The 14,738-nt window shown below is 45.8% G+C and overlaps 3 protein-coding genes across 4 annotated transcripts in view; 1 reads left to right on the forward strand and 2 right to left on the reverse strand.

Moving 5' to 3' along the window:
- The window catches only part of VAMP7 (vesicle associated membrane protein 7), a 31,340-nt gene extending 29,336 nt beyond the window's left edge, over positions 1–2,004 (reverse strand). Inside the window, exon 1 of one of the 2 annotated variants that reach the window (XM_061598823.1) lies at positions 1,556–2,004. In XM_061598823.1, coding sequence (XP_061454807.1) covers positions 1,556–1,914 — 359 coding nt within the window. In that variant the 5' untranslated portion in view covers positions 1,915–2,004. The remainder of the gene's footprint in view (positions 1–1,555) is intronic. The other variant, XM_061598822.1, reaches the window with a different exon arrangement.
- Positions 1,860–10,653, forward strand: LOC133371414 (DNA-directed RNA polymerases I and III subunit RPAC2-like). The gene is made up of 5 exons (XM_061598824.1): positions 1,860–2,225; positions 5,521–5,618; positions 6,734–6,810; positions 9,034–9,116; positions 10,461–10,653. Exons 1-5 carry the CDS (start codon positions 2,181–2,183, stop codon positions 10,506–10,508), a joined length of 351 nt encoding a protein of 116 aa, XP_061454808.1. The 5' UTR covers positions 1,860–2,180; the 3' UTR covers positions 10,509–10,653.
- Positions 10,654–14,287: 3,634 nt separating this feature from the next.
- LOC133371190 (endothelin receptor type B-like) overlaps positions 14,288–14,738 on the reverse strand; it is a 34,462-nt gene continuing 34,011 nt past the window's right edge. The window contains exon 6 of the mRNA XM_061598348.1: positions 14,288–14,651. Within this exon, the coding sequence (XP_061454332.1) occupies positions 14,433–14,651 (219 nt within the window). The 3' untranslated portion in view covers positions 14,288–14,432. The remainder of the gene's footprint in view (positions 14,652–14,738) is intronic.

Consider the following 14,738-nt stretch of genomic DNA (forward strand, 5'->3'; position numbering starts at 1 on the left):
GAGCAGTTGTATTAGTCTTTTGTAGCAAAAACAATAGTTATCTTGTGGCACCTTGAGACCAATGCATTTATTAAGGCACAAGCTTTCATGGATCATAATTCACTTTATTATTTTTTCAGTTAAGCCACCTTTTGAGACTATTGCCTTCCCAAGGCACCTTGCAGTAACAAAAATGTACAACCTGATTTAAAACCATCATTAAAATATACAGTGCAAGTTGTCATAAAATAACCAGCTAAATACAGCTTAGTAAAATTCTATAAACAGCAGCTCTATATACAACAATGATAACTATCTGATGACAATGATCTGATGGACTCTGACCCAGGAAAGTTTTTGTCAATAAGTTAAAGACTCTTTGCCACTTCTACTTTTATGATACTGCTATATCAACAAATAAAATTGACTTTCATAACATTAGTGCTAACTTTAGCTGACATACTTTCCCTAATTATTGCATTAAAAGTAATGTCCAGGACTTTTCCACTAATTAAATACCAAGTGTTTTTTTTCCTTTTAGGCTGCATGCACACTTTACAGTTAAAGAATATGACTTCCCCCAAAGAATCCCAATAATGATAGTTTGTTAAGGGTGCTGGGAGCTCTGTAGGGAGAAATCTACAGTTTTGTGGGCAAGGGCCACAGGTCAGAGGCAGAGCATCGGCTTTACATGCAGAAGGTCCCAGGTTCAATCTGCAGCATCTCCAGGTAGGTCTGGGGGAGATCATTGCCTGAAACCCTGGAGAGTTGCTGAGCTAGAGGGACCAATGGTCTGACTCAGTACAGGGCAGCTTCCTATGTGGACATTAGTTTTAATGCTATGCTGTGTGCCAGAATGGTGTAAAGGCCAGACTGAGACCTGGGAGACCAGAGTTCAAATTCCCACTCAGGCATGAAACCCATGGGTTTTCGACTGGAGTCTTTCCCAGCTCTGCCTAAAGACTGAATGTGAAGTATCGTAGCTCAGGGGCAGGGCATCTGCTCTGCATGCAGAAGGTCCCAGGTTCAATCCCTGGCATCTCCAGGTACAGCTGGGAAAGACCCTTGCCAGAAACCCTGGACAACGCTGGTCACTGGATGGACCAGTGATCTGACTGAGTTCAAGGAAGAAAGTAAACAAGTAATAACTTCTATCCGGTGTCAGGCTTCAGTGGGCGTAGGAAGAAGCAACGACCCGGAGTTTCTACCTCTCTATTTCCTCAGAAGCGTCTTGCTAAGGGAAGGGGGGAGGGAGGGAAGGAGGGAAGATGGCACAAACACCCCACATAAGGGAGGAGAGAGGAGTTAGATAGGCCTCCCCCCCCAGGGAGGAAGCGTTACCATGGCTACGGCAAGGGAGACGGGGCCTAACTTGGAGACGGCGGGAGTTCCTGCCGTGAAGGCAACCGCTCCCTCTTCGCCCAGCCAGGTCTTTTTCTACCAGGAAGGGGGACAAGGGTGAGAACCGCCCCTGGACTCCTTCCCGTCGTCTTATTCCTTCTTCTCCGCCCCCAAACCAGCCAAGCCAAGCCAAGCCGACGCAGACAAGGGGCTTGCGCACCCTCCCGTTCCCTACCTGCCTGGGCGCCCGCCCGGAACCCCGTTACTGCTGTAGCTGCTGCTGCTTCTCCGCACCTGCGTCGTCTCTCGGAGGACAAGCAAACAGCACGTGAGCTTCCGCAGCCGACCGCTGAACTGACTTCTGGGAGATGGAGTTCTTCGGCGGCGGCGGCAAGAAAATGAAAGGAGGGAGAAAAAAACCTTCAGCGTTTCCTCGGGAATTGTAGTCCTTCGTCGGAACGCCAAACGGAAGTAGTGTGGCGAAGGTACCTCCCGATTGGATGAATGGCAGTGCAGAGGCCATTCCCTTTCCTCTTCTACGTTAACCCTCTTGCTACCGCCAAGCTTATAGTCGCTTTTTTCCCTTTTAGTCATTGCCTTGGTTTTTTTTTCACTTTGGGGAGGTGATGAAAGAAGGAAGTTGCTGCTGTTCTGGATACTCGAGTCCCTCCCTCCACCCCCCCAGTATTCCCGCTCTCTGTGCACCCGGTCCTCAAGGGCTATATGGCTCCCATAACCCCTTGCTCGCCCGCAGATAATCTTAGACACCGCCTTTGCGCCGCAGTGGCCGACGGGAGCTGTTCCTTAGGTTTCGTGACTACGACTCCCGGCATCCTTCGCTCCGCGTCACTGCACGAAAAATGGGAGACGAGGAGGACAAGAAGAAGCCGCGGGTGCTGCAGATGGTGAGATCCCAGCTAGGGGGGAACGGGGACCGTGAGGACAGGAATTGCCCCGGGTTAAGGTTGCCACTTTCCTGCCTCCCCAATCATCCCCGGGAAGGGTTCTTATGCCTGTAACAGGTGGCACGATAGGCTGAAATCCAACAGATGAAGGTTTCTCCTGTCCGTGAAAAAGAAAACTGGCCACGCTTACCGGTTATTTTTACAGTGGGAAAACTACTGTAAGGAACTTAAGTCGTATCCACACTATGCATATAAAGCGTATTTAAAACACATGGTTCTACCCAAAGAATCTTGGGAGCTGTCGTTCGTTAAGGGTGCTCTTTGAGGAGCAAGCTACAGTTCCCAGGACTCTTGGGGGAAGGGGGGAAGCCATGTAGTTTAAATGGATGGTGTGGATGTGGCCTGAGTATTATGTTACTCGTGCAGCGTGACTAGCTGAAAAACATCCTTAATATTTTTATTCATTATTTTTATATTGTGTTATTCCTCTATGTAGCTCAGGATGGCGCACCCCCCCTTCCACCTTTTATTCTCACAACAACCCTTTGAAGTAGGTTGGGTTGATGTATCTGTTATAAACGGATCTAGGAACCTTGTGGACTGAGGGATGGTGTAAAAATGTTTTAAATATTATTAAGAGGCCAAAAGTAATCCAGTGAACTTCATGGCTGAGGATGGTTTTGAACATGTCTCCCAGTCCCATATTCTAACCACTGTACCTGCCAGGTCTGAAAACACTTGCCATATTTCTCTCTTCTCTCTCTCTTTCCCCCTCCCATTACCCAGAGTGCCTTAAACGTTTTGCATGGCTGCTTAAAGGAGACTGGTACTGTAATGGAAAAAGTTTCCTCCCTGGCCAGATGATTGTCTTGTGTTTTACATATGGAGACATATTGCAGGGCTCCCATTAATATATTAATATATCACTGAGACTGTGCTGATATTAAAGTTTCAGGAACGGGGTATTTTAAAAAGAAAGAGAAAAAGTAACATCTCAATATCCTAACAGAGAAGGATGAAGAAGATAGCCATCAAAAGTGGTATCTCTGACTTGCAGTAGTACTATCTATTTTAGTAGTCTTAAACCTTTTCAGACCTGGGACCCACCTTTAACTCAAACAGGCACATGGGGCCCTGTATCTTAATTTTTTTTACCGTATATTGGTTAAGGTGCTGGACTATGACCTGGGAGACCAGGGTTCAAATCCCCACATAGCCATGAAGCTCACTGGGTGACCTTGGGCCAGTCACTGCCTCTTAGCCTCATAAAAACCCTATTCATAGGGTCGCCATAAGTCAGAATTGACTTGAAGGCAGTACATATTTATATGATGGTAGGCTGCTGTTAGATAAGGCTGTGACCCTGTAATGCAGCCTGACCCACCAGTTCTATTCTGCCTCTTCTTTCTGTTGTGTATGTAGACCAGGGCCTTGTGATTGTTTTATCAGGGGATGCGGATGTGGGGATTGACAACTGGATTCATGGGCCTCGTGAGATCTGCCTTCTAATTTTACCAGAAGGGTGTTATATCAGACCACAGTTTTTAGGGGAGGGAGATGGATGGGGAGGGTCACATCTGTAACATGTCTAACGTTTTTTCCCCTGGTGGATCACCCCAGCCTTTGACAAAGGCATCCGTTCAACAGGTGGAGCTTCCCCCCCCCCCCCCCACACACACATATTATTTTAACAATCCTTTGAAATAGGTTACTGCTGCTATGGGGTGATATTCAGTGCTCATCCTGCTCAGAGTAGACTCATTGAAGTTATTAGAAGTGACTAACTTAGAATCATTAATTTCAGTAGGTCTAATCTGAGTAAGGCCACATTCACACCATACATTTATTCCACTTTAAATAGTCATGGCTTCCCCCAAAGAATCCTGGGAAAGGTAGTTTCCTCAAAGAGCTACAATTGTCAGAGTGGTTTAACGGTCAGTACCTCTTCCCAGAGAACTCTGAGAATTCTGTTTAACACTGTTTAAAGTGGAATAAGAGTGGAATGAATGTATGGTGTGAATGTGGTCATTAGGACTTGGTTGAATACAACCCAGAGTATGCATTGATTTATGTAGAAGATTTGTATCCCACCTATTGATTGAATAGTGGCGTTTTTTCTTTGTTGACTGAGTGGGGTTTTCTTCTGACAGGGAGGGTGGGATGCAAGCTCCCTGCAGCTGCTCCTCCTCTGGCTAATGGATGAGGGCAGGTTGCCATGATGTTCTTCTGGGTGGCTAGGGATGCAGCTTCCCAGTGACTGTTGGGTCCCCTGTCCGTTGGATGGTGTCTTAGTGTGCTTTTGTTCTATTTCATTTTTACCCTTGCACTCTGCTGTTCCTCTACAAAGCTGAGATTCTCAGACAGCCTTGCCCAGTTAGATTTGAAAGGGGCCTCCTCAACTACCCTGGGGCAAATCCAACACATTCCTGATGCAAGCAATCTGCTGCTACAGCATCCGTGATAGGTGGCCACATAGCCCCGGCTATGGACCACATCCATACCTTTTAGCTTCAGAAATGGACTGTTTGGCAGCCCTAGCCTTTCCTTTATTATTCCCCTTTTGTAGAAAGAACACTGGGCCTGATTTGTTCAGGACCACTGAGGTGAGAATGAACTACGATTTGCATCAGATTTCCCATGCTCCGTGTCCTAAACTATTCCAGCATTGTCTTAGAACACAGTGTGATGATAAAACTAGATGGTACTGTAAAACGTAATGATAACAACAGTAATAGTAATAATTGGTTTAATTTGTGAATTGCTTCATGTGAAGCATCTCAAAGCGATTTCACCATGTAGTAAAAAGTTTTTTTTTATAAAACAACTACATATATAAAAACAGTTAAATAATTGCATGTATAAAAACAGTTTCACACTGAATGCAGATACCGACTTGGGGGGAGGGGGGAAATCTCCAGTTAGAAGGCTTGTTGAAAGAAGAAAATCTACAACAGACCCTGAAAAGATAATAGAACCATCTTTTTTTCTTGATGCATTGTATTGTAATAAAGCCACACTGACCATGGTCAACTGCTATTTTTAAGGCATGGCACATTTTATCCCCTGATGGAAGGTCTGTAGTTCAGTGGTGAAGTGCAGGCTTTCCAGGCAGAAGATCCCAGGTTCAAATTCCCGGTATCTCCCATTAGAGCTAGGAGAGACCCCTCTGAAACCCTGGAGAGACGCTAGCAGTCAACGCTACGGCTCGTTCTAAGGCAGCTTCCTGTGTTCCTATGTTAAGTCCTTGAGGACCTGATGGTATACTTTGTCTTTATCTCAATCACCACTCTTCTAGGTACGGGCTGACGGGTCAGATAACAGCTGCATCACGTTTGTGCTCCACAATGAGGACCACACCCTTGGCAACTCCCTTCGGTACATGATAATGAAAAAGTAAGTAAGATTCCTGTTGCCTAAATGATGGGGTGGCTAAGATGAGGCCATCAGTCAGGCTGCCTGAACAAGCCACTGTCTTGTGGAGAGCACCTATGCCAGTGTACTTACATGTAGCTGGGACTGCGAGGGTCTGCTAAATCAGTGACAGATGAATTCTATCCGTTCTGGACCACTAGGATCTGCCTGGTTTAGAGGGTTGTGTTTAGCTGAGTCCTACTCAGTGTAGACCCATTGAAATGAATAAATCGAAGCTACTTGTGTGTGTTAACTTCAGTGAGTCTACTCTGAGTAGGAATGGCACTGCATACCACTCAATGTTTTAGTTCAATCCAGGGTGCAATTAGATGTGAGACGGGCGATCCGACATTAGGAACAAGGACTGGGCAAAATAGCCTTCCCCAACTTCATTCCCCTATTCACCATTAAAGCGGGGGGTGGGGTCATTCCTTTTATTTATGGGGAGCAGGCAAAGCTCACTGTAGCTCTTCAAAGCTCTGTTAAATTTCCAGCTGTTCAACAAATCATAGCTAAGATTAAATACAGTTTAGAGTTCAGATGTAACACTAAACTATGGTAAATTAAGATAGGAAGTGAAAGCTTCCAAACACCTGACGATTAAGTCGGAAGAGAAGGAAGCCTGGGGGGAAGCCATTGTTGATTGTCACAGCTGAGCACAGCCGCTCAGGAACGCCTCCTAAATCACCGATTGTGCCGCCTGACGAGATCAGCCACGCAAGACCTTCTCTCGGTCCCACTGGTGAGAACAGCTAGGCTGGTACGGACCAGAGAGAGGGCCTTCTCTGTTGTGGCCCCCACCCTCTGGAACTCCCTCCCTTTCGATCTCAGACATGCTCCCTCCTTGTCCAGCTATCGCCGAGCCTTGAAGACCTGGCTGTTCAGGCAGGCCTACAAGATTGGGACAGATTAATTTATGTTCTGAATTAATGAATGGTTTTTTAGCTTAAAATGTGATTATGTTGATGTATATGTATTGTTTTTATTCTTGTTGTTCGTCGCCTAGAGTGTCCCTAACCCGGACAGATAGGCGGCTGAAAAATAAAATTTATTATTATATTATTATTATTGGTAGTCTTTTGTTTGTTTCTCTGCAGCCCTGAAGTGGACTTCTGTGGTTACAGCATCACCCATCCTTCCGAAAGCAAAATCAACTTCCGTATCCAGACCAAAGGTGAAGCATGCAGATCTGCTTCCTGAAGAGCCAATGGTGCTGGCCTGCCAGGATCTTCCATGCATGATAGACGCTGCCCCCAGCATGCTCTATTGCCTTTGGGAAGTTTGCCATGTAACGGTTCTTCATATCCCACCTTCAGGCTTGGGCGATCCTAAAGCATTTGGTCACAGGTCACGTGAGCAAGGGTGCTTGTGCAGAAGAGAGCGTAGTGACTAAGGGACTGAGCTACAAATCAGAATAATGGAATAGTAGAGTTGGAAGGGGCTACATGGCCAACCCCTCTGCTCAGTGCAGGAATCCAAGTTAAAGCGTACCCAGCAGGTGGCTGTTGAATGCCTCTTGAATGCTTCCAGTGTCGGAGAGCCCGCCACTGCCCTAGGTCATTGGTTCCATTGTCATACTGCTCTAACAGGAAGACCCAGGTGCAAATCTGATCTCTGCCATACACTGTGTTAGGTAGCCTTCGACAACTTTCTCTCTCTCTCTCTCTCTCTGCCTGCCTTGGTATCCCCATAAGCAACAAAGGAGCATAGGAAACTGCCTTATACTCAGTGAGACCATTGGTCCATCTAGCACAGTGTTACCTACATAGACTGGCAGCAGCTCTCCAGAATTTCACACAGGAGTCTCTCTCAGTCCTACTTGGAGATATCTCAGTTTATCTCACGGAGCGCCTTCAACGCCGCCAATTATGCCGCCCGACAAGATCGGCCACACAGGGCCTTCTCTCAATCCCGCCAACAAAAACAGCCAGATTGGCGGGTACTAGAGAGAGGGCATTCTCAGTGGCGGCCCCCACTCTTTGGAACTCCCTCCCACAAGATCTCCGGCACGTCTCTTCCCTAAATGTATTTCGGAAAGCCTTAAAGACCTGGCTCTTTCAACAGGCCTTCAGGGTTTCTGGGGAGGGTTAACTGCTATAACTGTAATGCCTCCTGCCCTCTTTTAATACTGTTGTTGCAGATTTATTGATTTTACACTGTTTTATATTGTATCACTGTATTTTATTAATTGTATTTTAATGATTTTGTACATCGCCTAGAGTGGCCATTGGCCAGATAGGTGACACAGAAATTAAATTTATTATTTATTATTATTATCGGGGATTGAACCTGGAACCTTCTTCATGCAAGGCAGATGCTCTACCACTGAGCTATGGCCCTTCCCCACATGATGGATAATATTACTTCCTTACCTCACAGTAGGGATGGTCCTCTAGCTCACTGTTCTTCAACCTTGGGTCCCCAGATGTTGTCAGACTACAACTCCTATCATCTCCAGACAGCATGGCCAATGGTCAGGGATGATGGGAGCTGTAGTCCACCAACATCTGGGGACCCAAGGTTGAAGACAGTGCTCTAGCTGTTGCTGGACTATAACTCCCACCATCCTTGACCACCAGCCCCAGTGACTGGGGCTGATGGACACTGGAGCCCAGCAACATCTGGAGGGCCACTGATACCCCCACACTGCCTTACAAGGTTGCTTTTAAAATTTTATTTAATAGAATTGGTATACCGCTTACTTGTAAACAAAACCACAAGGCAGATCACAAAACACATAAAATACACATTAAAATTGACAATAAAAGTCAAAGTTCAAAACAAGTTTTTAAAAATTCAAACTATAAATAAAATCAACCGATTAAGGGTTGTGTTTTTGGTTTATAATATTGTAGCTAGTGTTAGGCCTATTCAGAGTAGTCCCATTGAAATTAATGGGCATGATTAACAGGCCTATTAATTTCAATGGGTCTACTCTGAGTAGAACTTAGCAGAACCCTAAAAATGTTCATTGTAAGGTAAAATCACAGATTAAAATACAAGTCGACTTTACATGTCTGGGTCGGTTTGCCTAAATGAAGTTTTTAGCAGGTGTCAAAAAGAGTACTGAGAAGGCATCTACCTAATGTCGATGCGCAGAGAGTTCCAGAGAGTAGGAGGTGCTGTAAGGATTACAACTAGGTCATGCACATTGAGTGCTTGAAAGGGCTATACAAATATTAGGTTTACTGTTAGGTTGTTGAGGTTTGGCATATAGGATGGTGTGAAGGCATTATTATGGGCTCTTGCCTGCAGGCACTTCTTTTCCCAAGTAGCCCTCAATCATGTCTCACCTGGGCATGGAGGAGCGTGCCAGTTGAGAAGAAGGATCTGGATCCTGGTACTCTAACTCTACGGGATCCTTTCCTGACTCTGAATGCTTCCCTTTCTGCTATAGGAGGCCTCCCTGCCGTCGAGATGTTCCAGAACGGGCTGGAGGAACTCATGGGTGTCTGCCAGCACGTGCTTAGCAAATTTGAGGTGGGTCGTGTTCTTTCTCTCCCCCTCGAGATAGACAATTATTTGATTTAAGGGTCAGGGTCCTGTCCCGCTCATCCAAGAGTACTTGGAGCAAAGTCCAACGCATTATGAGAAGGACATATGAAAACTAAGCAAAAGCTGAGATGTCATAATAGGCATTACAGATCGACAAGTGGGACCTCCAACAAAGTGTTGCAGTGTGGAATGCACCTGTTCAGGATTCAGTTACTCTTTTATATTCTCTCTCCACCGTGGTCAGTGAGCATTCAATGGACACTGAGTGTACTCTGGCCTTATTCAGCTGTTTTTTGAGTCTCTCCCCACCCCTTTAGTTTTTTTCTTTTCTAATGACATTTTGTACTTGAGTATATTTTGGGGTTCCCTCAAGTCTGTGGGTCCCTTCACCTTGTGTATGGTTGGTGCCGTTTGACTGCATGACCAACAACACTCATAAACTGAACATCAGAAGTAGGAGGGATGGAGAAAGGACCATGAAATCTGATACAGAACCAAATTGGCAGACGCTTGCCATCTACCCTTGAAAACTAACTCTCCCAACTCATTTCGGATACCATATAGGGAAGGGGCCCTATAGGAAACTATAGATCGTTCTATGGGCAGGGAACCTTTTTCAGCCTAATTCTTGTCTGGACAGCCTTCAGAGGGCTGCATCCCAGTGGTGGGCAGGGCCAGGGGCAAAAGTGGGTGGAGCAACAAATGTAAATTTTACCTTAGTACAGTAGCCTAGTGATGACACACACACACCTCTCTGTCCCCCATGCGGACAAGCAAGAGGCATTATCAGAGTTCACGGGCACATCCCAGCCAAGCAAAAACATTCAGGCGGTGAAGCAGGGCCTGTGAAGGCTGTGGCCAGGGGAGAGTTCCAGGGGCCAAATCGAGAGGCTTGGAGGGCCACACTCAGCTCCCGGGCCTGAGATTCTTCACCCCTGTTCTATGGGGGGGGGGCACAAGTTCAGAACGTGTTATAAAATGTAATGTGAAGCAAGAACTTAAGAACTCTGCAGGCTCAGACCAAAGATTCATGTAATCCAGCATCCTGCTTTCGACAGTGCCCAGCCGAATGCTTCTGGGAGGTCCAGTGGCAGGACATTAAGGCTGCAAGCCTCCCTTGCTGATACGCCCCAGAGATTGGTGTGCAGAGGTACCCTGCCCCTGAACCTGGAGTTTCCGTTTAGCTATTTCAGCTAACAAGTTGGGCCTGCAACAAAATGTTGTGGTGTGGGTGCTTCCGTTCAGGGGTTCATCTGCCCCCTAGCAGCCGTATCTCAGTTGTGGGCCACAAATCCCTTACTTGGGGTCTTTGTTTACTTTTCCTTGCAGGCAAGCATAGAAGAGTACAAGACCCAGAAGGATGTAAACATGGAGTAACCATGGAGGTGCCAACATGATGGATATCACTGTACATAATACTGGCTTTGGATTGTGACTTTCGGGGTGGGCGAGAGAAAGTTTTATTTTTTTATGGACTTTGGGGGGGGTGTTCCTTAATAAACATTAGATGATGAAATCCTTATTCTCTGTTCGAGCTCAGTGTATGTTTTAAAAATGCTTTTGTTTTCCAGGGAGCGTCGAGATTTCTGTTTTACAATCCTATATCCTGTACCAAGGAAGCATCTGTTCTTCAAACCTCGGCCCCCAGATATTGGTGGACCTCAGTTCTCATTGTCTTTGGCCATTGACTAAGCTGGCTGTGGTCGATGGGAGTTGTAGTCTGCCAATATCTGGGGACCCAAGGTTGAAGAGCAATGGCTAAATGACCGAAAGAGGTTAATGAAACTTGCCTAACGGGTTCCCCAAATGTGGTCTGCAGGCTGCCAGTTGTCCTTGAGCATCATGTAGGTGGTCCACCATGACAAGTCTGCAGAGCGGCAGACCTACCTCTGTGTGTGAATAATGGTGGGTGCAGCCGCTGCTCTGTTCCTCTTAGAACCCAGCAAGACAGGGAAGGTGAGGAAAAGAGGCTGTCATGGCCCTTGAAAGGAGTACAGAATCCGTACAAGAGAACGAAGGAAGCTGTGAGTAGGAAGGGGAAGAAGCTAACAGCTCATGCAAGAGAAAGGGTAACTCAGGATGGGATTTGCCAGGTTACAACAAAGGATAGTAGCCAACGTCTAAAAATGGAAATCGTTAAGTGGTCCACCAAGAGCCTCATCAGTTTTTAAGTGGCTGGTGGGGGGGGCAGGGGGAGTTTGGAAACCACTGTTATATACGTTACCTAGAGTGTCAGAAAAAGGAGATTGTTGACATTCACACACAGGGCCAGCATCAATGGTCAGCATTGTCGGGCATCTGCCAAGAGTCTCTTCTTGGCCTCAAGCCCCGAAAAAACTGCTGCCAGCCAAAGTAAACAATACTGGGCTGGTTGGACAAATGGTCTGACTTGGTACAAAGCCACTTAAAATGTGTTCAAATAAGCCCAGCAATTGCATGGTACCTGCCCAGGATATTCTCTCCCTCCTGTGTCAGCCTCTGGGGCTCATGGGATTGTCTGCACGATGTTTTGCATTCTCCAGAGGCACACATGAGATGGATGAATTAGACAGAAGTATGAAGTATTTAGTAGATTCCCGGGGCCATTAATAAGAAGTCCTTTGAATGTTTCATAAGTGGGAAATATTTTATTCACACCGAGCTGGGAGAATGACAGGGATCTGAATGTCACCCTTTGTCATATAGTGGTTCCTTCTCCTACAAACTGACCGACATGGTCCCGGGGATGGCTTGGTGGCGTGTTTTGCTTATGTAGACATTAGGTCAGTACGTAAGCTAACCTCAGGTTTTTCTTAAGAAGGTTCCTTCCGAGTTTTTCAGTTTAGTATTTCACATTCATTCAGAGGTGGCTGGTCCATTAAGGCAAGTGGGGCACTGCCCCACCAATCTCAGTCTGCCCTTAGCCCCCTCCACCTGCCTGCTTTCTTTCTTGCAACCGATCCAGTGGGTGGCACTGACTGTCCGCTTCCTCCTCCTTATGCTTAGCATTGCTGCTCTTGTAACTCGGCAGGAAGGCTGATATGGGCAAAACTAGAATTAGTTGACTGCCTGTGATTGGCTTTGGCTCCAGATGCTGTTGGCTTCCTGCCTTCCGGTCCCAATGGGCACCAGCCACCATTGCATTTGCTTCTGCTGAAAATGCACTTTTGGCGACTTCTTGGAAGATTGTGGCACATAAACAACGTGGCAGAACTACACCACAGCGACCATTTCCCTACAAGCATTTTTTGTGTAAAAGTGATGCAGGTTAAGCGGCTTTACTTTGAGTACATAACTGGTGGGAGGGGATGGGTAACCCTTCATGGCTGTTTCTTCCCTTCATAATCAGCCCCCCATCCAGACACCTCTTTTCCCCATATGGGAGAAAAATGGGGCGGTGCAATCCATCTCTCAAGAGTCAGCCTGCATTCCATGGCCACTGAGCATGCTCAGTCCTCACTGGACTGGTTTTTGGGTGCCCTCCTTTAGGTTCTCTCCCCACCCCCAAGGACATTTTATACTTCTGCTAACTTTGAGGGTTCCCTGCATCTGTTGATACCTCCCTCTTGTGCGTGGGTGATGCTGCTACTTAACCAACAGCATGTGTGCTCCTGCATCACAAATGGAAGGAATGGTATCGGGCAATTCGGAAGTGGTTGCCTTCAGGGTTCTTTTAAAGCACATTTTCTAACTGCACAAATTCTTCATCAGGCACACACACCACTAATATATATTTTTAAAAGCTGAACAAACACAAAGCATGCTTTCCACTTTGCTTACACCTTGTATTAGTGGCAATGTCTCCATTGCAGTTCTTAACTGCTATACAGTGATGATTCTAAAACGATGAAACTGAGGTTATCATACTTTGGACACATCATGAGAAGACCTGATTAACCAGAAAAGACAATAATGCTGGGGAAAACAGAAGGGAGTAGAAAAAGAGGAAGGCCAAACAAGAGATGGATTGATTCCATAAAGGAAGCCGCAGACCTGAGCGTACAAGATCTGAACAGGGTGGTTCATGACAGATGCTCTTGGAGGTCATTGATTCATAGGGTCGCCATAAGTTGTAATCGACTTGAAGGCACATAACAACAACAACTTAGTTCAGTCACTAAAAGGCACAAGAAAAGCAGTACTGTAAGGGTATTAACAAGGATGAGATAAAGTGGTACCTACCTGAAGATGTAGGTAAAGCAGAGACGGTTCTGGCCAGACAGAAGAAGGTGTTTTAATATGATTTGGGCAGTTTCTTTTAAGTATGGAAACTGAGCACATTGCACCTTTGTATCATTTGTGTACATGCTGTCTCTGATATTGACTGTCATTTAAGTGCTTAATAATCACATACACCTAATGTATCTTAGTGTGTCTAATCCCTCACCCCCCATTTTTCAAACTGCACATTATCAGCTTTCTAACTGCACAAACATTTTTCAAACTCCACATTTTGGGTCAGCTGCACACTAAAAACAAAAACAAAGCCCCTTTGTTGCCTCATAGTCCTGACTGGGACGCTTGAGTCCTAGCACTAACGCTTGCAACCTCTAGACAGCAGTTTAGTCAGATAAATAAAAGTTTGAGACACAGTCAATGATCTTTTAATGTCAAATTAAGCATGGCTATATTAAGGCTACATAAACAGCACAAGCAAGTCATAATCCAAAATCATGATGAATGCATTTTGTTACAAAGGAATCCTTTAAAAGCCACTTGGAAATGAGACTTGGAAAAGGAGTCCCGGGGAAGGATGGTGGTGGCAACTATGGACCAGCACATGACCTGATCACATTTATGAATGTAACAGGTTCAAATGTTATTGGTTCCCTTGAACATCCGCCTGATGCGAATGGAAACCTGCCAAACTGTAGCGAATTATAGTTACTTTCCATTCTTAATCACAGCATTATCTCGCCTAGCAGAGGCATTGAGTTGACTCGTACTGTGACCCTATGGATGTTTACTCAGATGTAAGTCCCACTGCGCTAAATGGGACTACTCCCAGGTAAGTGAGTATAGCAGGTGTAGGGAACCTTTGGCCCTCCAGTTGTTGCTGAACTACAGTTTCCATCAGCTCTAACAAATATGGCCAATGGATGATGGGAGTTCAGCAACATCTGGAGGGCCAAAGGTTCCCCACACTTAGAGTACAGGACTGAAGATGAAGTCTTGAATATGTCATGTAATTGTTCCACTGTCTCCCCCAAGTGAGTAACTAACAGAAGCCCAAGTTTAAATGGTTTTCTGTACAATATATACACATACACGAGATGGACACTATCCTATTTCAGCATACCCGCATAAGCAAGCATTGAAATATCAGCCATGGTAGCAAAATCCAAAATAATCAAAGAAGACTTCATGCCAAGATTTAGCCACCCTTAAGGCCGAGTAGTCCAATAGAAGAGGAGAAAGCAGGCTGATGAAACCTCCATGAAACATGGGTCCTCCAGGTCTTTCTGAGATGTTGGTACTGCTCAGGCAATAGTGTCCTGCTTCTGTTCTCAGTTCAGTCTGCTGAGGGCAGACCACGCCACTCTATGGTAGAGATTGGGGGGATTCTATTCAGTTCATATTTAAAGTCAAATCTATCCAATTCACACTTTCTGAAACAATATGAGAATC

This window comes from Rhineura floridana, chromosome 16 (assembly GCF_030035675.1).
Source record: "Rhineura floridana isolate rRhiFlo1 chromosome 16, rRhiFlo1.hap2, whole genome shotgun sequence".
Taxonomy (NCBI): domain Eukaryota; kingdom Metazoa; phylum Chordata; class Lepidosauria; order Squamata; family Rhineuridae; genus Rhineura; species Rhineura floridana.